We start from the raw sequence: 23,870 nt of genomic DNA, 5'->3' as shown, positions 1-23,870 counted from the left end.
GTGCGCCTAAATCGCGCACTCGCGGCGTCGGCTAGTGCTAGGCTAGGCACGCGCGCGTGGGCTTGGCCCATTCCTTTGATCCACTAAAGCCTTTGAAGGCTTACCAAGGGAATAGGCTTATAAACCCTCAAAAGTTTCTTCCCCCCACCAATGTGGGATACAAAGGAAATTGCCAACTTGCAATTCCTTTATATATAAATTCCAACATATATATATATATATATATATATATATATATATATATATAATCATTTTGTTCGGAATAGTTCATTTCGGAGCGAACTCTTGGATACCAGAGTAGGATTCCGAACAAGCGTTCCGGAATAGTCAAACATTTTTATTTTTGAAAGTGGATAAAATATTCCGTATATATTCCACCAATCTCAGTGGTCTTTATAATACACAAATGTTTGACTTAATCTAAGTTAAGAACATACTTACAATATAATTTCATCATTATGGCTAATACGCCCCCGTAGTCGAAACGATAGGTGGCCGGATGTTGGGAATCTAAAGTTGTCGAATAGAGCACATGGGAGTCCCTTTGTGAAGATGTCGGCAATTTGAAACCGTGATGGCACATGAAAGACACAATCTTCACACTTAGCTACTTTTTCGTGAACGAAATAGATGTCGATTTCTATGTGTTTAGTGCGTTGATGTTGAACCAGATTGGTTGACAAATAAACAACGCTCACATTATCACAGTAGACAATGGTTGCTTTGCGAGGGGGGTAATGTAATACACATATAAGGTTTTGTAGCTAACAAGATTCAGAGACGACGTTTGCAACCCCTTGGTACTTGGCTTCGACACTCGATCTGGAAATAGTGGTATACCGTTTAAAGGACCTAGAAAAGAGATTGTTTCCCATAAAGATGTAGTACCCAGATATCGAACAACGAGTGTCGGGACAACTCGCCCAACTGGTGTAGGCTATAAGCGATGTAGTGTTGGAGCCGGTGAGTGTTAAGTCATGATCTACCATACCACAAATGTAACGAAGTATTCTTTTGATGTTTTCTAGGTGTAAACTAGATGATTCAAGTATATAACAAGCTAAGACAATAGTACTTACAATATAGAAGCTTGTAAAGGTGCTTAAGGCTCAAGAACACTAGTATGTGTTCTTGGTGAAATGAAGAACACTTGAAGATCTATCAAATGAAAGAGATTTCATGGATGAAATCATGAAAAACACTAGATATTGAAGAATATCAACTAATCAAGGAAGGAATCATTTACAAAGTTGAAGATCTAGTGAGAAATTCGGATGATACTTGAGAGAGAATGAGTTCCAGGCTTGAAAATGGTAAAAATGACTAAGTGTCATATTTATACCTTAGAGTTTACGGCCTTAAACTCCATGTTATGGCCGTAAACTCCAAACTCTTGGAGTTTTGAGACTTAAGTGTTGTGCAATTAACTCTAGAGTATACTTCCTATGATTACCTCTGATGTATTTAAGATCAAAACACCCAAACTGACTCCAAAACTGCTAAAAATTAGCAACAGTAGGTTTGACTTTGATTGAATGCAAGGTTTGTTATAAGATAGAAATTTCGAGTTGTCACAGGTACTTTGGGGAACTCACTAAGCTTTGTGCTTACAGTTTATGTTATGATTTCAGGTACTTCCGGTACGAAATGGAAGAATCCGATGTGATGAGACAACATTACCCTCTTGATTCCTCATTTGTTTTCATTTGTACTTTGATGTTTTGTTGACAATTTATTTTGTGATTCACTTTGTGATACCTGGTGAATGAAACTATTGGTTTTTAAAACGAAAAATTTTATGATTGTTTTTGGATTGTTACATCTGAACCTTTTAAATTATAATCAATAGTTTGTAGGGTTTGTATGAATTTAACCTCAAAAATAATGTTTAAAATATGAGATTGAGATACTCATTACAATTTGCAACGTACGTACATACTACATGGCCGCTACTTCAATATGTGAATAAGGTGGTCGGACTCGAATAGGAAAATTGCAATGGAATTCATATAGAAACGAGTCAATATTGGTCAAAATGTTAAAAATGAAAAAAAAAAAATGTTAAAAGAGTTTCGACTGTGATCCGGCGTTTTGCTGATTTGACCCGACCCGTTCTCATTAACTATGTCCATGTGCGTACTAGGCGCATTTTAGAGAGTGACAACAACATACCGTCACAAAACTCGGAACCCGCCGCCGGACGCTTCTAAATCCATCTGAGAAGAATTTCTAATGGCGAAGGAGAAGAGCGATGTGTCTTCAATGGAAGTCGATGATCAGATCAGTACCAATCCCAAGTTCTCAATCAACGGTCTGTCCCTAATTACGCACAAACACATGTATTCACACGCACCATACGCAATTACTTGTGAACAAAACTTGTCTACTTGTGTCGATGATTTAATTGAAGTAGAAATCTTATGTGAATTGAGATAATCGGTGCTTTTGCAGTGCTGCAGCTTCTAAAATCATCGCAGATGCAGCATGGATTACGTTTTGGGGACTACACTCGCTATCGGTAATGTCGATATATGTATTGATTCTAGGTTTTAGCTTTTTCTAAAGAGATACGCATGGGCATTTACGAATCTTATCTGGATTTGCAATTACAGGAGATATTGCACTGCTCGGTTAAGGAGACTGTACAAATCGTTGAAGTTCACACATGGGCGTGGAAAATATACCAAAAAGTCCATCACAGCATCTACTGTTACTGAAGTTAGGTATGTTAATGTGTGGTTCGTGTTTATGGCCTGAGTTTTGGTTGTTGGATTGGATTTCTTTTTTCTTGTGATGATGATGAACTGCAATGAGGAATGATTCAATGAGATTATTGGTAGTCGAACTTAATAGGGATGGTATAAATTGCATGGGATGTGGTAATGCCTTCAAGGTTGCAGTTTTGGATCCCATTTCCCCATTTACTGATCCAAAGAAACAGAAAGTTTGGGATCTCTAGAGGTTCAGGATTGAGCAGTAGGGCATGTTGTTACTGAACCTAGCATCATCTGCAACTATTAATCATAGGTTCCTCTAAGAATTAAGTTATTTCATCCAAATTATTTTAGAAGTAACTTAGACACTGATGCATGGATTGAAGATAAAGGTCATTATTCAATAAGTTGTCTAATTTGAAACTAACACCTTTTTTGGACCTTCAACAGGTTTCTCCATCTAGTTCTCTACACAGCAGAAAGAGCATGGAGTCACGCCATGGAGAAAAGACAACTCCCTGATGGACCAAATGCACGTCAAAGAAGCTACCTGATTGGTCGGTTGCGTAAAGCAGTAAAGTGGGCCACACTTTTTGCAGAATTATGTTCTATCAAGGGAGATTCTAGAACATCACTAGAAGCTGAGGTATTAAGTTTTTGACATATTTATATAACAGGAATTCATTCACTATCTTTCACCCTTTCCACTAAGCAAGTTGATTTCAATTTGCAGGCTTATGCCTCATATATGAAAGGGAATTTATTATTTGAACAAGACCAGAATTGGGATATTGCATTGAAGAGTTTCAAGAGTGCTAGGCAAGTCATTTTATCTTTTACATACCTAACTTTTTCTCTTTTATCATTATACATCTGTAACAGTTTGTTATCTTTAAAGATACTAAAACAAAACTGATATGAAATAGGGTTGTGTATGAGGAACTTGGAAAATATGGAGATTTAGAGAACCAAGTTTTGTGTCGTGAGCGTGTTGAGGAACTAGAACCAAGTATACGATACTGTTTGCACAAAATTGGAGAGTCAAATTTACAAGCTTCTGAACTTGTACACATTGGAGAAATTGAAGGACCTGCACTTGACCTTTTTAAAGCTAAATTGGAGGTAATGCTATTAATTTGAATACCTTTTTAACTTCCCACAAATCTTATTTCTTCCATTGTTTTCATTTTTTTTGATAAATCCAGGCTGTTATGGATGAAGCAAGATCTCAACAAGCTGCATCCATGACAGAATTTCATTGGCTAGGGCATAGATTTCCAATATCAAATGCCAAAACTCGCGTTTCCATTTTGAAAGGTTAGTTATCATTTATCAGTTATCACTTATCTGTCTTCAGTGCTTTGGGGGTATGTCTATATTTAATCAGTTTCCGGATTTACCCTTTCAGCTCAGGAATTGGAGAAAGAGCTTAATGATCGAAAGGAAGGTGCTCTTCCATCTGAGAAAAGACTTGCTGTTTTTGACAAAATCTTTGCTGCATATCATGAAGCCCGAAGCTCCATTCGTAGTGACTTGGTATTTAATGAGATTTTTTTATATATCCATAAATATATATATGTTTTCTGATGGGGTTTTTTTATTATTTTTTTAGGCGAATGCTGGTAATTCTGAAAACATGAAGGATGATTTGAGTGGTCTTGATAAAGCTATAGGTGCTGTATTAGGGCAACGTACCATTGAACGCAATCAGCTGTTGGTTAGTATTGCCAAGAGTAAACTAAGCAAGACACGTGATGAAAAAAATGAAAAAGTTACAAAACCTGAAGAACTTGTGAGGTTGTATGATCTTCTTTTACAGGTAATCATTCATTTAATGTCTTTAAATGATAATTGTTTTGTTGCTGCTGCTGATATATGTTTTATTTTGTTGTTAATTTCAGAATACAGCAGATCTTTCTGACTTGTTGAGTTCTGGAAGAGATAGAAAAGAGGAAGAAGTTGCATTATCTGAAGAATGTGAACTCAAAAGTTTGATCTTCCGAGCAGAAAGGTTTGCATAACATTTGATTTTGTAATATTATAATGTTTTTGGAAGGAATGGAATCTGTCAAAGGAATTGCAACCAAACACAAACACGCCATGGAATGGAATCATGAATTCCAATTCCGGGCAAACCAAACACCTCTTTATATATATATATATATATATATATATATATATATATATATATATATATATATATATATATTTTTTTTTTTTTGCAGGTGTTTTTTCTTGGGTAAATCTTATAGTTCAGCTGGGAAGAGGACAGAAGCATATTCTTTGTTTTCTCTTGCGCGTTCTCTCTCTGAAAAAGCCCTAAAGAAAGTTCAAAGTGTGGCTACACATGATCAGGTGTTTACCCTTTTTCAGGCTTCTAACTAAATAAAAATAAAATTTATTAATAAAATGATATATATCTATTTTTTTTTAAAATAATAATAGGCAATGGTGAAAGAATTGGAGACATTATATAAAGATTGCAGATCCAACAGCTGTATTGAACATGCAATGGGGATTATGGAACATGAGAAGGCTCCTAATGATCTTTCAAAAAAGATTTCTGCTGTTTCAATATCTGCAAATGGGAATGATAAGAAGGTATGAAACACCTTTTCTTTGTTTTTTTTTTGGCAGAGTTTCGGTCTAAAATTACAAAATATGATTAGGGGCATTTTAGTCGTTTTAAAAGAAGATACAGTCTAAGTTTGCAAAATGCAGTTAGGGGCATTTTAGTAATATGGCAAAGTTTTAGTCTGAAATCACAAATTATTATTAGGGGCGTTATAGTAATTTGGCAAATTTTCAGTCTAAACTTACAAAATCCGATTAGGGGCATTTTAGTAACTTTGGCAAAGTTTGGTCTTAAAATCAGAAAATGTGATTAGGGGAATTTTATTAATTTTGGCAAAGTTTCAGTCTGAAATTACAAAATATGATTGGGGGCATTTTAGTAATTTTGGCAAAGTTTCAGTCTGGAAATCACAAAATATGATTGGGGGTATTTTAGTAATTTTGGCAAAGTTTCGGTCTAAACATGCAAAGTTCGATTAGGGGCGTTTTAGTAATTTTGTCAAAGTTTGGGTCTGAAATCACAAAATATGATTAGGGGCGCTTTAGTAGTTTTGGCAAAGTTTCAGTCATGAAATCACAAAATATGACAAGGGGGCATTTTAGTTGGTGTTTTTCTGTAAAGTTCCAGTCTGAAATCACAAAATGTGAGTAGGGGCATTTAAGTAATTTTGGCAAAAGTTTTCAGTCTAAACATACATGTGACGGATTAAAAATTTCAGGGTGAGAAGTTTCTGGTTGAGAAGTTGGATGCGTATGAGTCGGCTGTTGCTGATTCAAGCACAAGGGTGGCTCCACGTATTGCAGCATTCCAGCCATCTTTTCAAGCAATTCCTCGTAACCCAATTGTTCTGGACCTTGCTTATAATACAATTGATTTCCCATCAATTGAGAACAGAATGAAGAAAGACAAAAAGGGTGGTTTTATTAGTAGGCTTTGGGGTTAATTTATACAAATCAGAATTTGGATAATATATTTATTTTTACTTTTTTACTTTGTGTTGATTTTTGGTCAGACTTGTTAGATTTTGGACAGTTTTGTAAGTTAAATCTCCCGGCTCTTTGTATTGTCGCATACTGTGTGTTGTTTTGTGAACCATTTTCTGAAGAGTGAAATTGAACAATAATACTTTTATGAGATATGAGATTAGCTTTTGTAGTGAATTGAAAAGGGTTGGAAACCAATAGTTGATCAATACTAGGAGACTATTTATGTGATGGTAGTAGATCTAAGAACTCTATTGTTATGTCACTTTCTTTTAAAATACTATGGTGTGGCTCTATTCCAAGCCTTTCCTATCTTATAGTTTTAAGAAACTCCTATCTATAAAAATATTTTTGGTGATTTCAAATCAACAATTTGTATGGATACTATAATGATTATGTGTATTTTGATTAGACGTAAAGCTATATAAAAGCCATAGGGAGTGATTTTAATATGATCCATAATTATATTTAGAGGTAGAATTTGTATTCAGATATGTTTGGTAAAACTAGCTGATAGTTGTAAGTTGTAGCTTTTGTTTGTAGGAGAAAGTGTCATAATAATAGGTGTAAATTTTTTTAACATGTAAAATGGCAAAATATAAAAGTTTATAGTTTTCAAAAGCTACTTGAAATATCTTTTCGATTGAATGTTTTTTGTTAAAGTGAAATTCTAAACAAATTTTTTTTCTTTAATTCAAGTTTCTTTACGGCTAAAAGATAAAAGCTTTTAAAAGCTCGTTATCAAACATACCTGATATCTTTTTACTAGTAAATTTACTAAATTGTATGTAAAACAACATATTTTCAATTCATTTTTATTAGAGAATGTATTTATAAATTAAGTTTATAATCAAATATTGGTTAAAATATGGTTTTATATTTTATTATTAATATAAAATTATATCTCTTGATTGATTGTACACTTACAAGCTTGATTATTATTTTCTTTACTAAAATACCTTCTCCTTATGTATGATTTGCCTATTTTATACAAAAAAGTTTATGTCCTTCTGGAGCCGGGTGCTTAGTTGATTAGAAAATACTTTATAGCCAAATGTAAGGCATCAAAATATTTTAGTTATTTTAATTTTTTCATTACTGTCAAGTAAATAATATTTGATTGATGTGGCATTTATATATTGATTTGTATAGTAGTGTTTGACTATTATTGATTCTTTGTATTTACCCATTATATATAGGTTTTAATGATGTGATTAAGACTTAACCCCTCCCATAAGCTCCTAATTAGTTTAGTTGAGCTAAACCCAAAGCTCTTGTTCATAGTAAAACTCAGTAATATACAAAAACTTTGAAAAGATTACTTGCAAATTTATTGTTTGATTATCATAATTCCATTATGTCATTTTAATAAGATCTTAAACATGTGGTTTTAGAACTTAATATTAGAGGTTTAAGCAATTATTTCAAGTCACCGATCCAAAATGGCAACTTTATCTCATGAATCTTGTATTGTTCTTTTACACGCTCATAACATTTCGTTATTGGAGCTGCTCACTGTAAGCAACTTACAGTCCAGATCAATTTTGAGCATAAATAGAATTACTTACTTGTGTGTTCATTACTTTTAACTTTGATTTGAATTGATTCACAACTCACAAGTTCAAAATTCAATAATATACAAAAGCTTTGAAAAGATTACTTGCAAATTTATTGTTTGATTCATGTTTGATTATCATAATTTTGTTATGCAATTTCAATGGAACCCTACAATTACAACCTCATTGTACTACTAAAATTTATTTGATTAAAATAACCGATTTTAAAAAATCAATCTAATTATATATTTAAAAAATTTACTATGATATTATATTTTATAATAAATTTACCCAATCATAATAATACAAATTGTTTTGTATTTAGATAACATCGTTATTACTAAGTATACTTTTTCAAAATATATATTAGAATAGGATAAAATAAAAACAAAACTTTATAGTAAATATATCAATAAAAATATGTTTTTATTTTGTATACACAATCATATTTTTATTAGAGTAGATTACAAATTTGATCATATTGTTGGCACTCTTTGTAGTTTACTCCAAGTTTTGAAATATTGATGTGGATGGTCATTATGGTTTCATAATAATACAAATTGTTTTGTATTTAGATAACATCATTATTACTAAGTATACTTTTTTCAAAATATATATTAGAATATTATAAAATAAAAACAAAACTTTATAGTAAATATATCAATAAAAATATGTTTTTATTTTGTATACACAATCATATTATTATTAGAGTAGATTACAAATTTGGTCATGTTGTTGGCACTCTTCTACAGATTATTCCAAGTTTTGAAAGATTGATGTTGATGGTCATTATGGTTTCAAAATGTTACACACTTGACCCTTTAGTCGTTAGTCGTTACGGTTAACGACCATCCATTAAAAGCCTTAGTGTGATCCTTACATGAGAACATTTCTATCTTTATACATGTCTCTTCTAACGTCTATATGAATTGAAACAACCATCTTTCCCCTTATACTATGTTCTTCCCTTTTTATCTTCTCTTATATAGTTTCGAAGATGTATATCGATCATCCAAATAAACACCAGATTATGATTTGTTATTTGTGTGTATGGAAGCAATGTGATTATCGTCATATCCTAGACTAACCTCAACCAATGTATAAGATTATGGAGTTGCTCTAGGTTTGGCAAAGATGATTGGAATAGAAGCAGTAGCGGATTCATAATAAAAAATCAGGGGTTGCACCAATTTTTTAGGGGTTATACTACTAGAAAAAATACTCATTTTCGAAGGAAGTTTCCGGCTGGCTCTATGTAGAGTTTTTTTAAGGTAGGGCTTAGGGCCCCTAATTCTAAGGGGCCCCATATTCTCCAAAGTCCAAAGATTTAGTCCATTAAAAATTCCAATCCGGTAACCACAAAATAAATGAAGCAGAAGAATAAATCAGCGATGGCTGCACTCATGAAGCTGAAACGACTTTGCATTCTTCTACCGATGCTGATTTTGCAAAATATTCAACTCATCCGTTTTCGATTTCCAAGTATAGTAAAGGCCAAAGGGCCCCAAAATTTTGGATTGCTTAGAGCCCCCAAAATGGTTGAGCCGCCCATGGTTTCCGCCACCAAATAATCATGAAACCGATGAATTTACACTAAATTATCAGACTTTATGATGAACTATAAACGGCTTCGTGACAGATTTGTGACAAATTTTCTACAAATTTCGATGAATTTTCATTAAATTTACATTTTACGGTAAAATTTGAGGGATAGCTCAGTGCTACATAATGGATATGCACATGAGTAGAGAGACAAATAAAAAGACAAGAATGGCCTCGAGGGCAATTGACCGACCTACCAGCTAACAATCAAATGGATCAAGCATGCATTTTGAAACTATAAGGACTATTCATATCAATTTACAAAACTTGGACCAAAACCGTCGAAGAGTGTTAACCACATACCAAAAATGTAATTTACTCTTATTATTACCATTTATTACACTTAAAAATACATTAGATCATGTACTTTAAGAAGTGTGTTCAATAATCAAACTAATGGTATGAGAATCTATAAGATGTCAAAAGTAGAATTTTATGATAATAAATAAAAAATTGTTATTGGTTGTTTGCATGTTACAGCTTTTTGGCGCGCACCACCGTAGATGCCCGTAGCCCCTTGTAAACCCTTCGGCTTAACTTTGATATCTCAACAGAGAGTAGGAGCAACACAGGAAACATCGGAGACTTTAATGGCATCCACGAAAACTCGCTACCTCTGTTTTTCCCTCCTCCCTATTTTCCCGCATCTTTCGTTCAAAAATGATCCCAAACTCACTCTTTCTCTCTCTACGTTGTTCGTTCCTGTTATTGTTCCTACATCCTTCCTATCCGTCATCGATTCTGAAGGCCACGATCATACAATTGTATTTAACCCTATTATTCAATTTCATTCTGAATTGATCGAGACTGAAGGGTCGGGAAGAAGAAGATGTATTGAAGAGTGGGTATCCATTCTCATTTTGTGATCGAAATTAGGGCGTCCCAGAAGAGGATTATATTATTTCAGAAGTAGTTGCGTGCCCCCTAATGCTGGAGGTTGGGATCAATGCAGCAGGAGGCAATGATGTATTTCTCCAAACTCGACGATTCCCCAATGTTCCGTCAACAGGTTTGTGATGCTATCTGTAGCATTTTGATTTACCTATTTGAAAGCATGTTGTTTATGGTTTTTGTGGTTTGTTATGTCTTTGAGAAATAGTATGCTCCTTTTGTCAATCAAATCGATAGTATTGTTGTTCAATGAGGGGACATGTTGGTTTAATTCGATGCCAAAGTGGTAAGCTGTATAATAGAAAGTGAATATCTTATCTTGTTGCATTTTGATTCATCAAACCATCCCCTTGTAGATAATTACTTTCTGGTTTGAACCTCTTTTACCACTTTACAGAAAGTTGATTCTGTTTTCTTATGAATAAGGCTTTGAGTTATAATAGTCATTCCATTTTACTTGTTATGTTCCTCAACTTTATTAATCATAAAGGCTGAAAGATTGCAAACAGAGTAATTTTTACCAACAGGATCAACACATTTATGATTCATGTAAACTTGTATACTAGAGATTTACGTTTTAGATGTCAATTAAAACTGAGAGATTGAATTCACAGAAAAAGTTAAAAATACATGCTTGAAACAGTGGCCAATTATGATTTGAATACGAATTTGAAGAATAAGTAAATCAACAAAAGAAAATTAACAAAATGAACTACCAAATTGACAACCCTACCAACACTAACAAGCTAACCTAAACAAACTTTTTCATGATTCCAGTATCAATTTTAGTTATAATTCCAATATCACAAGCATCAATTAAGTAAGTTACAAATCTCTAGTCTTACATAGAGCTGAGAGCAACCTGACTAGCATTGCATAATGCCATAATCCATTGCATTTAGTTAGCCTTAAGCATGTTTCAAATGTATATATGTGCTTACAATAATTGAAATGCTGTTTATGTATTCCAATATTTTTGTATACTTGAAAGACATCGGTTTTTCCTTGACAAAGTATTTCACATTCTCAAGTATATAACTGTGAATGTATAATTTTCCATAATGCAGATCCAGTGTTTGGAAGAAATTGCAGAGACACTAAGGGAGAGAGGTTCAAAATTCTACAAAGGCTGTCGAAAGTACACGTAAGGATTTATTTGTTTCTTGTATTAGCAATTTTCACACCTTTTAACCATCCAAATTTATTAAACTCCACAAAAGAAATAGATCAGATACAAAACACTTACATTTCCCCAAAAAACTTACATACAATTCAAAAGATCTTTACAATAACAATAATATTCTACCATGATTGCATTGTTGATCATTTTTTGCTCTAACTTAGCTGCATGCCCACCATGTGTTTGTGAAAATGTTACTTCTTCTTTTTGGGTTTTACAGAGAAGGCCTAACAGAAGCAAATGAAAGGGATGCTGCTTTTGCAAGCTCCCTTGAAAGTTTTGGTGGAGGACCTGATCCTATTTCTATGGCTTTTGGAGGTAAAATTAAAAAATTTCAGTTAAATAAAGTGTAGCTTTAGGATGAATTCTTTTACACTGACTAAAAAAACTTTGTAATACCATTTGTTTTTATGTTCCCAGGTCCTGACATGATAAAGTTTGCAGTTGTTTTAAGAGAAATTGGGACATATAAAGAAAGTCTTCGATCAAAGGTCTTAATTTTTTATTTTTTCAATTTTTTACCAAAATACCACTCAAGCACCTACATATTTACACAATGGGGTCATTTACTTTTAGTGGACATAAACTTAGCTTTTACAATATAATCATTATATGAAAAAGATCTTTCATTTACATATGTAAAATAGCATAGTTATGGAATTTGCAACACTTATACCAGATTGAGCATACACTTTTAATCTTAATATCTTCTTTATCATTTGTCTTTTTCCAGATTGAGCATACACTAAGCGATAGATTAATTCGCTTCACCAATATGGAGCTACAAGATATCAAGGTTTTGTAATTTACTATATTTCATAATATTATCTCAACATTTTTGTTAATACTTTTTTTTTTGAGTGATACAGGAAGCTAGGAAACGTTTTGACAAGGCTGATGCTGTTTATAGCCAGGCATTTAATTTTTCTATACAAAGAGATGAATGTAATGTAAGTACATTTGAGTATTTGACATGTCATCATGTTTGCACATTTTGGTTTGCAGATACGTGACAAGTTTTTATCATTGAGAAAAAGTACTCGAACAGAAATAGCTGCTGCAATGGAGGAGGTATATGTGTTGTCTCGTATAAAAATAATTTAAAATATAATGCAATAATTTGGTGTTTGTTATACATGGGTAACATCGTCATTTGGAATTCTAATTTGGTAGAGAGACGTTCCAGGAACTTTATAATGCAAGAATGACATTTGAGCAAGCTCGCTTCAATCTGGTATTTACACATTTCTCCCCCTCCATTTACATTTCTTTTATCGAATGTGAAGGGCAATAATGTCATATCCAATATCACTTCAGGTTTCTGCTCTTTCAAGCGTCGAAACAAAGAAAAGATTTGAGATTGTGGAATCTCTTGGTGAGGCAATGGACGCCCATCTTCATTATTTCAAACAGGTAAATCATTCTTTTTCTTTCTCCTTTTTTCAATCTTCTTCACTTCTCTTCTTCTTCCAAACTAATAACCCTTTTTTGTTTTTGTAGGGTTATGAGTTGTTAATTCAAATGCAGCCTTACATCCAACAGGTTTTTATTACTGATAAATTGGAACTTACAATGTTTTCATTCTTTTTGACTTCTACTTCACAAAAGTTTTATTTTTTCAATTCTTTTACAGGTATTGTTACATGCACAGAAAGCCAGACAAAGCTACTATTCAGAACAGCAAACACTAAACGAAAGGGTTCAAGAGTACAAGAAACACATTGATGTGGGAAGCAGAATATCTTCTAATATTTCTGTTGGTAATGGTGACATGGCACAACAATATCCAAGAAACTCCCATAAAGTAATACATGCAGTTATGCAGTCTGGTGCAGAGGGGAAGGTACTCTTTTACTTTTAGAATTGTATTCTTATCTTTATTTTCCAATTGCTAAGACTTCAATAGTTTAGGTTCAAAACATCAAACAAGGATACCTATCAAAACGCTCCTCAAATTTGAGAGGAGATTGGAAGAGAAGATTCTTTGTACTTGATAACCGAGGGATGCTGTATTACTATCGCAAGCAATTAGCCAGACCTCCTGTAAGTCAATCAGATTCTTTCTTCTTGATAAATAATCACAATCTTTATCTGTATTTATGTTGTATATAAAAATTTTCAGGGATCTGGTGTACAGAGAGGTAATACAGCTGAGCCTGGGCCTGGTATACTCAGCAGGTGGCTATCTTCTCATTATCATGGTGGGGTGCAGGATGTGGCACGCCACACAGTCAACTTGCTTACATCTACAATAAAGCCTGATGCTGAACAATCAGATTTGAGATTTTGTTTCAGGATTATCTCTCCAATGAAGATATACACTTTACAAGTGAGTTGACTTTCTTTGTGTTTCTCATCATCATAATCTGTCATTTTCCTTTTGAATTCTGATCCTCTAAACTATATCCAGGCAGAAAGCTCACTGGAACAATTGGATTGGATTGAAAAAATAAACGGAGTAATAGCTTCACTCTTAAGTTCCCAAACACCTGAGATGGTAGGTTTCAAAAGGGTATACCTTAAATTCCAGGAAATAGCAACCTACTTCACTCTTTTTACCAATATAGGCAACATACTTTATTTACTTAAACATCTTTTAAATAAGTACATTGCTATTATCTGCAACATTCCATATTTAAATTTTTAAGATGATAAAACTTGTTATGTTTTGTGCAGCATCTATGTACAAGTCCTACGAGTGAAGGTAGCTTAGGAGGAGAAATCCCAATGAGTCAAGATAGGAAGACATCTGCAGAATGTAGCAGTGAGAAAGATAGGAGTTCAAGAAACATGATGCGTGCATGTAAAAGCTCACAACAATTAAGATATGGTGGAAGAAATGAAAAACCAGTTGATGCATTGAGAAAGATAGTTGGTAATGATAAGTGTGCTGATTGTGGTGCACCTGATCCAGACTGGGCTTCCTTAAATCTTGGAGTTCTTATTTGCATTGAGTGTTCAGGTGTTCATCGCAATCTTGGTGTTCATATATCCAAGGTCAGTTTTACCCTTGAATTTGTTATTTTTGGTTTTGGTTTTGGGGGATTTTTTTTAATCTGGCATTGGTTTTGTGTAGGTAAGATCTTTGGAACTTGATGTGAAGGCATGGGAACCTTCTGTGATTAAGCTGTTCCAGTCATTAGGGAATGTATTTGCCAATTCAGTATGGGAGAAAATGTTGACTGTAAAAAGAAGTCATCAGGCTGATGATGAATTATCTTGGAGGTAAATATTAGTTTAATACAAATTATTATATCCTCTTTCTTTGGGTTAGCTAAAGTGTCATGTCAAATGCTAGATTTTGGTATGATGGAATGGAATCGACCAATCATGAAGGAATCTGATTCCTTCTATTTTGTTAATTTCCATCCAACGAAACAGCTGTGTTAATAAAAAAAATGAGCAGAATCAAGTTTTGATCTTGATGTTGTGATTCTTATATGATTGTAGATCCATGGAGTCTGATAAATCAGGTGAGTCCTTTGGAAAACCTAGTTGTGATGATCATATATCCACAAAGGAAAAGTTCATTCATGCAAAGGCAAGTTCATTTCCATTTTTTACTACTTGAGCCATTGTTCATCAATAAAATTAACTCCAAAACATCATATATATATCTTGTAATTGCAGTATTCAGAAAAGAGATACATTCAAAAAGTAAAAGACCCTAGTCATCTCATGACACTGGAACAACAATTATGGGAAAATGTGCGTTGTAATGACAAGAAAGCAGTTTACCTTCTTATCATCATATGCAATGCAGATGTGAATGCCACTTATGGTGTTTCCATCACACACTCACAAGACCTAACTACAGTTGAGGTTGACCATGACCATGAATACGAATGTGACTACTTAAAAAGTTATTCTACAGATAGTTCCTCCTCAAGATCTTCAGCCTCAATAAAAGGGACTAATGATCCCTTAACCAATGAAGCCCTAGATGGTTGTTCCCTTCTTCACTTGGCTTCCCAAACTGCTGACTGTACCATGGTGGAACTGCTGTTACAACATGGAGCAAATATCAATGCTTGTGATTCAAAAGGTCAAACGCCACTTCATCATGGTATCATGAGAGGCCGACTTGCAATCGTAAAGTTACTTCTTACCAGGTATTAACATTATTAGTATATTGGAGTTGTTGATATGAGTAGTAGTAGTAGTAAGACAAGTTTGATTGGTTTTTGATAGGGGAGCCGATCCATTAGCAGCAGACATGGAAGGTAAAACGCCACGTCAGCTTGTGTCAGAATTAGGAATTGATGATATCCAACTCCTTGCCCTTCTACGAGCACCAAAGAGATAGCACCAAGGACTAGTAGGTTAACAGCTCAATTTTGGTCAACCATGGACCTTGTATATTTACTTTATACACAATACATAATAGTAACTTATAAAAAATGCTTAAATTTTTGGTAACTAGGAGATATAGCATGCTGTACATTAACCAATTTTTTTGTAATACTTACATGTGCTAAATGCAAGAAATACCAATATACTTTCTATTTTTCCTTGTTATATCATTATACTTTCATTTTTTTTTCTTATTTCAACATTGCTCTTGTAAATTATTCCTTGTTAGGGAATTCTACTTATCCATTATAGCAATGGGTAATTGGCTACCTAATGTACCGGTTATCCCTTGACTTCCTATTTTTCCTTGTTATAGCGAAGTTGTGCTCTATTGATAGGTCTGCAATTTGTACAATAGAATATTCTAAATTTTTCTTGTCATCTTCAATAGAGGTTCTTCGTTACCAATTTGTAGACCTGTCATTTAGAAATTCGAATGGATCATGACAATGAAAGTATGTACAAGTTTATCCTCAACAATCATATTATGAATGATAATACACGTAATCATAATTTACCCCATCATATCCTTGTCCCACAAAAGTCATGGGCATCGAAGAAATGGAAAAGACAAAGTTGCAAAAATGGTCCCTGTGGTTGGCAAAATTCTGCAGATTTGGTCCAAAATGAAATGTTGGTGCACCACTGGTCCAATTTTAGATACCTTGTGTGGTTTTGGTCCCTATGGTTGACATTTTGTGTGTTTTTAGTCCAAACCCAACCTGAAATGACGAATATGCCCTTTAATGATTCTTTTTTATTTATTTTTAACTTTTTATTACTATTTTCATTAAAAAATAAAAAGAAAATAATACCACCTTTTCTCTCTCTCTCTCTCTCTCTCTCTCTCTCTCTCTCTCTCTAAAAAAAACCAAATCTTCACTTCATCGGTTTCTTTATCAGTTTATCTTATTCATCAGTTTCTCCATCAAATCACATTTTCAGCTTACCATCCCACAATACCTAAATCTTCGCTTCTCATCTCATTCACTCCTCTTTGTCCCTATTTCGTCTCTTTCTCCCTCTAAAACAACAATCTGCATATTTGGAAGAATTCTTAGCTCATCATCGCTTTAGTAAGGATTCAAACACACACACACACTTTTTGAAATCGATTGAGAAGTTGAATACATATCAGGGGACGAAATCGATTTCAAATATGTCAAGAGTCAACCACTTTAAACCCAGTAAACCTTAATCGCTCGATTAATAGGTGTGTATATGTATTTTTGATCGCAGCTCTCAAGGATCCGATTTAAGGGTTGTTTGGTGGTTCGGGAAAGGGGTAAAGGAAGGTGTTCGATTGTGGGTGATTAAGGTGTCTTGGGAGATGGTTTATCAAGAGGAATAATGGTAGTGATAAGTTGTTGGGTTGATAATCGATGATGATTCTCGAAATTGATTGAGATGGTGGGGGTTTTGGTATGCTGAATCAGGTTCTGAAATGGTTGAATAGGTATCACGTTATCTGTTTTATCATTCACGATTTGCTTTACAATTTGTTAATCAATTCTACCTCACATGATGTTGATTCATTCTTGTTTATGTTAGACTAATCTCGATGGTGATTCTTGAATGATTGAGATTTATGAAAAAAGAATCTGATAATGGATGAAGGTGATGATGGTGAGACTGAATTTGTATGGCGATGACGGTGGATAGATGGTGGTTGATATGATCAGAGAACGGAGATGGTGGTGGAAGAGAAAGAGTGAATCGAGTCTTCCTTTGCAACCATTTTCTTTTCCTGGACCCATTTCTCTGCATCTCTATCTCTCACACAATCCCGTTTTCCTCTCAAAGAAGACGATGTTCATATGTTTTTGTTTTTAGTTGCAGGTTGTGGAGAGGGAGAGATGATGAACATGCCTTATTTCTTCCTCTAATGAATCATGTAACGAGAGAGAGATTTTTCTCAATTTAATTAATGAAAAACATTTGAATAAATATAAAAAAAAATTTAAAAAAACAAATATAAGGGTATAATAGTCTTTTTATGTTGACAGGGACCAAAAACAATAGAAACATCCAATTTTGGACCAGTAGTGCACCAACATTTCGTTTTGGACCAAAACTGCAGAATTTTGCCAACCACAGGGACCATTTTTGCAATTTTGTCAATGGAAAACGAGCGTGTAGAACTCCAAATGCTCGATCAACATCTTTTCTGACAGTCTCTTGATGTTTAACAAACAAATTGTGTTTTCGAAGTTAGGGACGTTAATGTCATTGCATGTGTCGGGTGTTTCGAAGAATGCATGTCATATCCATAAGTCATACGAACGACTTCCAAAATGATTGTTGGTTTACCGTTTCTACCTACATACTGTCTAGCCCAAGTGGTGGGACAATTTTTCAATGTCCAATGCATATAATCAATGTTTCCTATCATACCTAGAAATTCACGTTCTTCCCCTACATGAAGTGGTCTTGCCTAATCAACTTCATTGGGCTGTCTAAGATACTCTTCATCGAAACATGAAATAACACCTTCTACGAACTTTATTAAAGCATCCCTTAGGCTGTGTTTGGCGCGTCACAGCTAGCTGATAAGCTAGCTTATTTTTCGAGCTTTTTTATGTTGTCGTGTTTGGTAAGCCAAAAAGTAGCTGATAAGCTAGCTTTTTGAAAAGCTACTTAGACTAGCTTTTTAGGAGCTTTTTTAAAATTTTCCAAATACACCCCTTAATTAATTATAGAAACACATATTCTTACATGTCCTTTTATATAATTTTATATATTTCAGCTAGTTTTACCAAACGTTATTTTTTATCAGCTAGCTTTTCAGCTATCAGCTAACTTTTTATTTAACAGCTAGCTTTTCAGCCATAAGCTAGCGTTTCAGCTAACAGCTAGCTTTTCAGCTAGTCCGCCAAACATAGCCTTAGTACAGTTTGACTTATTCTCAAATATTAATCTTGTGCATCTACCAATGTCCATACGTCAATGCCCATATAGTTGCGGTACATTTCTACAATGGTGAAAGACCTTGTCTACCTATGGCATCACATCTTTGTTGAAAATATAGGTCATTACCTTTAACAATTGTCATAATAAAGAGAAATAGTGATATTTGCATACGAAATCTACGTTGAAAGGTTGCTTGATCATACGTTGGATTGTCAACAAAGTAGTCTTCCACTGAACGTGCCTCACCCTGCTCATATTCTCGGTTGTAATACCTCCTTCTTGCTCTGGGAGGATGACCACCTATGAGTAATTCATTGATGATTTCATCAAGTTGTCAATTATGTTGAACAACCCATGCTTCCTATTCTGAATATTCATTCGAACCCAATGAGTTTTCATTATGAGGCATTCTGAATATGTCGGTGCTATACTTTATTTATACTAGAAAAATAATGATTTACATTTTTTTATCATTATGAATTAAGATAATGTTAAAATAGTTTATCTAAATAAAATCCAAGCATCCAATACAAAGTTGACACATGGAAATAAAGATAATGTTCAATTTGGTAGATGATAAGATGAAACCGACAACTCCGTGATCAATTAATATGATAATGACAACTCCATTTTTTGCTTCTTGGTTTGTTTTATATAAATTGTACATTAGAGTTTTGATTTTGGCAGGTTTTCATATGCCACTATACTCATTTATCTTGAATTTTATGACACAATGGCATCTTCATCAACATGTAGATGTATTATCCATTGAGGTACATTATCATGGTATGTTTGTGCATTGAGAGCTCAAATATGCTAATGGGTTAGTAAAATGTTTAAACTTGTAATATTTGTGATGTGGAGTACATTGAGTCTCTTGTTTTTCGTAAGTTTGAAACACACGTTATATGGAAATATGTACTTTTGTATTCTGGGAAAGGGCTTACAAATTTGCTATGAATACAACAACAATAGTCATGAATATATGGCACAATAAGATGTGATAGTTTTAAGTATGAAACCTTTTGAAAGATCTTAACGGGCCATTAAAAAGGGTTAATCTTGTTGGGGTCGACGAGGGGTACTAGAAAGGGTGTAATAAATGTAATAAAAATGAGTTTTTTTTGGTAAACATGTTTAACTTGTGTTGACATGAAACGGTGGTCTTTTGTGAACATGTTGAATTCGTAAAATGAATTTTTTTTATGAAGATATTTGATTCATTGTATGATGTCAATGAACAAAATTAGAAGAATAAGAAACAATAGTTTCATGTTTTAACTTCAATCATTTTTGTGATCTTTGTTTACATGTTCAAAACTAATGATTATTTTTCGTAAGGCACAAATTTTCCAAGGAGTTAGTTGTAAGCAACATCACCAAATCTTTTTTAACAAAAGAACTACAACATGAAAACAATCAAAGCAACTAAAATAACACAACCAACAACTTTTTTAAAGCCTTGTATGCTTAATATATTTTACTCGCGTCATATGTACACTTTCGCCATTTTCCAGGTACTAGTTCTTGAGTCTTGACCAAATTGCCCCTATGAATTGCATATAATAACAACTCTGCCATTCGTACCCGTGGTATTGGTTGCTACCATTGTCATCAACATCATACGAGTCGAAATCAAGAAAATTGCTATTATTCATATCACAACAAACACGAACCACATTCTTTGGTTCAAAAAACAGCAACCGATTTTCTTGACCTAAAATTTCACCCAAAATTCAAAACTTTCATACAACTTGCCCATCTTTTTCCCAATCAACATCTTGATCAATCAAGTGAGTTAAACTTGATGCTTGTGGGACCCATCCAAAGCCTTCCATACTATTCAAAACTCCCTCCAACTTATTCTTATATCCTGCACTATGCAAACTACGTACTAAAGTAGTACACGTAGCAAAACTAAGCATAACCCCACGCTTCCCAATTTCATCAATCGATTTCACTGCTTCAGAAAATTTACCATTTTGACACAACCCATCAACCAATTTATCATAAACATCTTTTCCCGAAATACCCTTTTGTAACAAATCATCTAAAAGCATAAAAGATTTCTCTAAACTCCCTTGATCTTCATCCAACATTCCGTACACCACTTTATCTAAACTAATACCTTTCGCCACCATCTCCTCAAATATCGAAATCATTTTCGATTTTTTTCCCGATTTTATATAACCATGAGCTAAACAAGTGTATGTCACAATCGTTGGCATCAAACCCCGATTTTGCATTTCGATAAAAAGATCTTCTGCTTCTTCCATCATTTCGGATTTGCAATAACAATCTATCAAGATTGTGAAAGTGACATGATTCGGTTTTATTTGCTTGTTTTCAATCATATCTTTCAATAAAGCATCCGCTTCCACTATCTTTCCCATTTTGCAATATCCATCAATCAAAGTGTTGTAAGTATGAGCAGAAGCAATCCCTTTTTCCACCATTTTGTCGAATAATAACATCGCCTTTTCGATCTCCTTCTCTTTGCAACATCCATTGAGAAGGGCATTATAGGAAATATAATCCGGTTTGACACCATTCTCATCCATTTTATCAAACAACTCAAACGCCTCAGACAAATTCCCGGATTTACAATACCCATCAATCATTGTAGCATAAGTCACACCATCGAGTGTCAAACCCTTACAAGAAACTCCATCAAATAACTCCTTAGCTTTCTTGATTTCACCTAATTTACATAACCCACTTATCAAAACATTGTAAGTTACAATATTTGGAGGAACCCCTTTTTGACTCATTTCATCAACCAAATTGTAAGCTTCTTGCATATCACCATTCTTACAGAACCCAGAAATGAGAGAGGTGTAAGTGATGACATCAGGAAGAATGTTTCTTCCAAGCATACTTTTGAATATTGAAAATGCTTCTTTTATGTTTCCCTTTTTGCAATGACCATCTATCATAGTTGTAAATAAAACACGATCTGGGATTATATTAGAGTCAATCATTTCCTTAAAATACCTATCTGCAAACTCCATATCCTGCACTTTACTATATCCATTGATTATCGATCCATAAGTGAAAGAATTCGGTTTAACACCATTATTCTTCATTTGAGTTAACATTGACTGCACTTCTTCCATCTTTTTTTCTTTACAAAGACCGATTATAAGTGAATTATAGCAATAAACATCAGGTGGAGTACCTCTTTCTTTCATACCTGTCAATATTCCAATTGCTTCTTCAAAGCGATGAGCTTTACAGAGTCCAGATATGATTGAATTGTATGTGAAAACATTTAGCTTGACTCCATTAACAAACATTTCATCTTTCAACTTCAAAGCCTCGTCTACACACCCTTGTTTCATGAACCCATCAATCAAAGCACTATATGCCACATGGTCAGGATATGTGCCTACCTTTGACATATCTTCTAGAACCATCTTTGCCTCTTCCAATCTCTTAGCTTTGGATAGCCCATCTATGAGTGTTGTGTAAGTATATTGATCAGGAACCAAGCCCTTGTCAGTCATTGATGTTTTAAGCTCAAAAGCTTCATCGAAAAGCCCAGCTCTGCATAATCCTCCAATGAGCACATTGTATGTTACCAAACTTGGATCACAACCCTTTTCACCCATTTCCACAAACACCCTTTTGGCCTCACTCATGTTGCCATTTTTGCATAGAGCACTAATCAAGTTGGTGTATATATACACATCAGGAACAATATGTAACTCAAGCATTTTGTCATACACCTTCCAGGCTAACTCTTTTTTATGATATTTCGATAAATTTGTCATCATAGAATTAACACAAGAAGAATCTGGAAAATGATTCCTATTGTTAATACCTGATACAACAGAAACAGCTTCATCGAACATTCTTTTGTTGTTATAAGCATCAATAATCATTCCATATAAGGAAGACCCAGAGTTTAAACCCTCGCCCTCCACACAAAAACTAGCAATTGATTCCATGATATCCGAAACCGGCTTCCGGGTTTCAATCATTTGCCCTAACAGAATACTAGCATGTCTTGACTGATTGGAGTTACAAAGAACCGCAGCGAGAATCAAGAAAGATTTTAGGTTTTGAAGAGTACCAATTTGATGAATCGACCAATTGAAGAAATGGAGAAGACGATTAGGGTCGGCACGTTGGTTTTGGTGAAGAACAGATTGAATCACATCTGGGTTTAGGGATTTCAGAAGATTAGGTGATGAATTTAGGAGGTGAGGCCAGTTGCGGTTCCTGAGAATGGCTGTGATTTCTCCGACTGTCTCCTCATTGATTCGTGAGGTGTTTGAAGAAGATTTTCTTGATTGATAAGTTAACACGAATCGGTTGTTGATGAAAGATAAGTTCCCGCGTGGAAATAATCTCATCATTTCTTGATCTTAGACTGTAAATCGCATTTGCAGGTTCGCTGGGAGAGAGATAGAAAACGCTGGGGTTCGACTTCGATGTTACGTGGGTGAAGCATTCGATTCGATAACAAGGACTTCCATTTACAGATTTTCATTTTGATGATTGTATTTGAAGAGAAATAATCCATATTAAAATCATATAATTATTATTAGGGGTGTTTAGGATTTCTTTTCAAAAATACTTATTGATTAAAAAAAAACAATAAAATATTTTTTTATAACTAACTTTTATAAGACAAAATTTTACAAATGATCTTTTTGCTTTTCAATTTTTCCTTAAAATAGTTCATATGAAACTTTTTTTTATGGTTGATTTCTTTGGAGCAAACATTACACACAAACGGTTTTTGTAACTAACTTTGTTAATTGTATGTGAAATGACAAAACTACATTTTATTTTTTTGCACATAATTTGTCCTTATGATTCTATCTCTCCCTCTCTCACTCCTCCTCTCTAATGTAAGTCGGTGGTGATAGTTTCATTCTTTGTTTCTGTAACGTCTCAGAAATCAATGTGAAAATTTTCATTTTTCTAATTGAGGTAAAATCATTGTTTTTAATCAAAACCAAATGTCAAATACAATATCCAAAAATCAAAGTATCATAAAGTCTCCAAAACATGTCAGTAAAGGACGTGTACGCTCACACATTTGTTTTCCCCTTATCATTCAAAGTACCTGAAACGTAACATTTAAATCATAAGCCC

At 33.9% G+C, this 23,870-nt stretch overlaps 3 protein-coding genes across 3 annotated transcripts; 2 read left to right on the top strand and 1 right to left on the bottom strand.

The window, feature by feature from the left end:
• Window positions 1–2,146: 2,146 nt before the first annotated feature.
• Window positions 2,147–6,425, top strand: LOC145102666 (signal recognition particle-related / SRP-like protein). Its single transcript, XM_079040120.1, has 13 exons — window positions 2,147–2,311; window positions 2,452–2,518; window positions 2,613–2,723; window positions 3,165–3,360; window positions 3,448–3,533; window positions 3,641–3,836; window positions 3,920–4,031; window positions 4,123–4,250; window positions 4,327–4,533; window positions 4,616–4,725; window positions 4,940–5,069; window positions 5,160–5,315; window positions 6,008–6,425. The coding sequence occupies exons 1-13, from the start codon at window positions 2,233–2,235 to the stop codon at window positions 6,230–6,232; spliced, it is 1,803 nt and encodes a 600-aa protein (XP_078896246.1). The 5' UTR covers window positions 2,147–2,232; the 3' UTR covers window positions 6,233–6,425.
• Window positions 6,426–9,904: 3,479 nt separating this feature from the next.
• On the top strand, window positions 9,905–16,006 carry LOC145102665 (ADP-ribosylation factor GTPase-activating protein AGD1-like). Its single transcript, XM_079040119.1, has 19 exons — window positions 9,905–10,439; window positions 11,389–11,465; window positions 11,722–11,819; window positions 11,922–11,992; window positions 12,235–12,297; window positions 12,371–12,415; window positions 12,507–12,572; window positions 12,688–12,735; window positions 12,819–12,914; window positions 13,002–13,043; window positions 13,135–13,344; window positions 13,413–13,544; window positions 13,624–13,830; window positions 13,912–13,998; window positions 14,178–14,498; window positions 14,578–14,726; window positions 14,952–15,042; window positions 15,132–15,613; window positions 15,693–16,006. Exons 1-19 carry the CDS (start codon window positions 10,377–10,379, stop codon window positions 15,805–15,807), a joined length of 2,463 nt encoding a protein of 820 aa, XP_078896245.1. The 5' UTR covers window positions 9,905–10,376; the 3' UTR covers window positions 15,808–16,006.
• Window positions 16,007–20,128: 4,122 nt separating this feature from the next.
• On the bottom strand, window positions 20,129–23,258 carry LOC145102664 (Pentatricopeptide repeat (PPR) superfamily protein). Its single transcript, XM_079040118.1, has one exon. It carries the CDS (start codon window positions 23,123–23,125, stop codon window positions 20,510–20,512), a length of 2,616 nt encoding a protein of 871 aa, XP_078896244.1. The 5' UTR covers window positions 23,126–23,258; the 3' UTR covers window positions 20,129–20,509.
• Between the last annotated feature and the right edge of the window lie 612 nt (window positions 23,259–23,870).

This window comes from Lactuca serriola, chromosome 4 (genome assembly GCF_051521515.1).
Source record: "Lactuca serriola cultivar US96UC23 chromosome 4, Lser_US96UC23_V15, whole genome shotgun sequence".
Lineage (NCBI taxonomy): Eukaryota > Viridiplantae > Streptophyta > Magnoliopsida > Asterales > Asteraceae > Lactuca > Lactuca serriola.
This window is presented reverse-complemented; position numbering and strand designations above follow the sequence as displayed.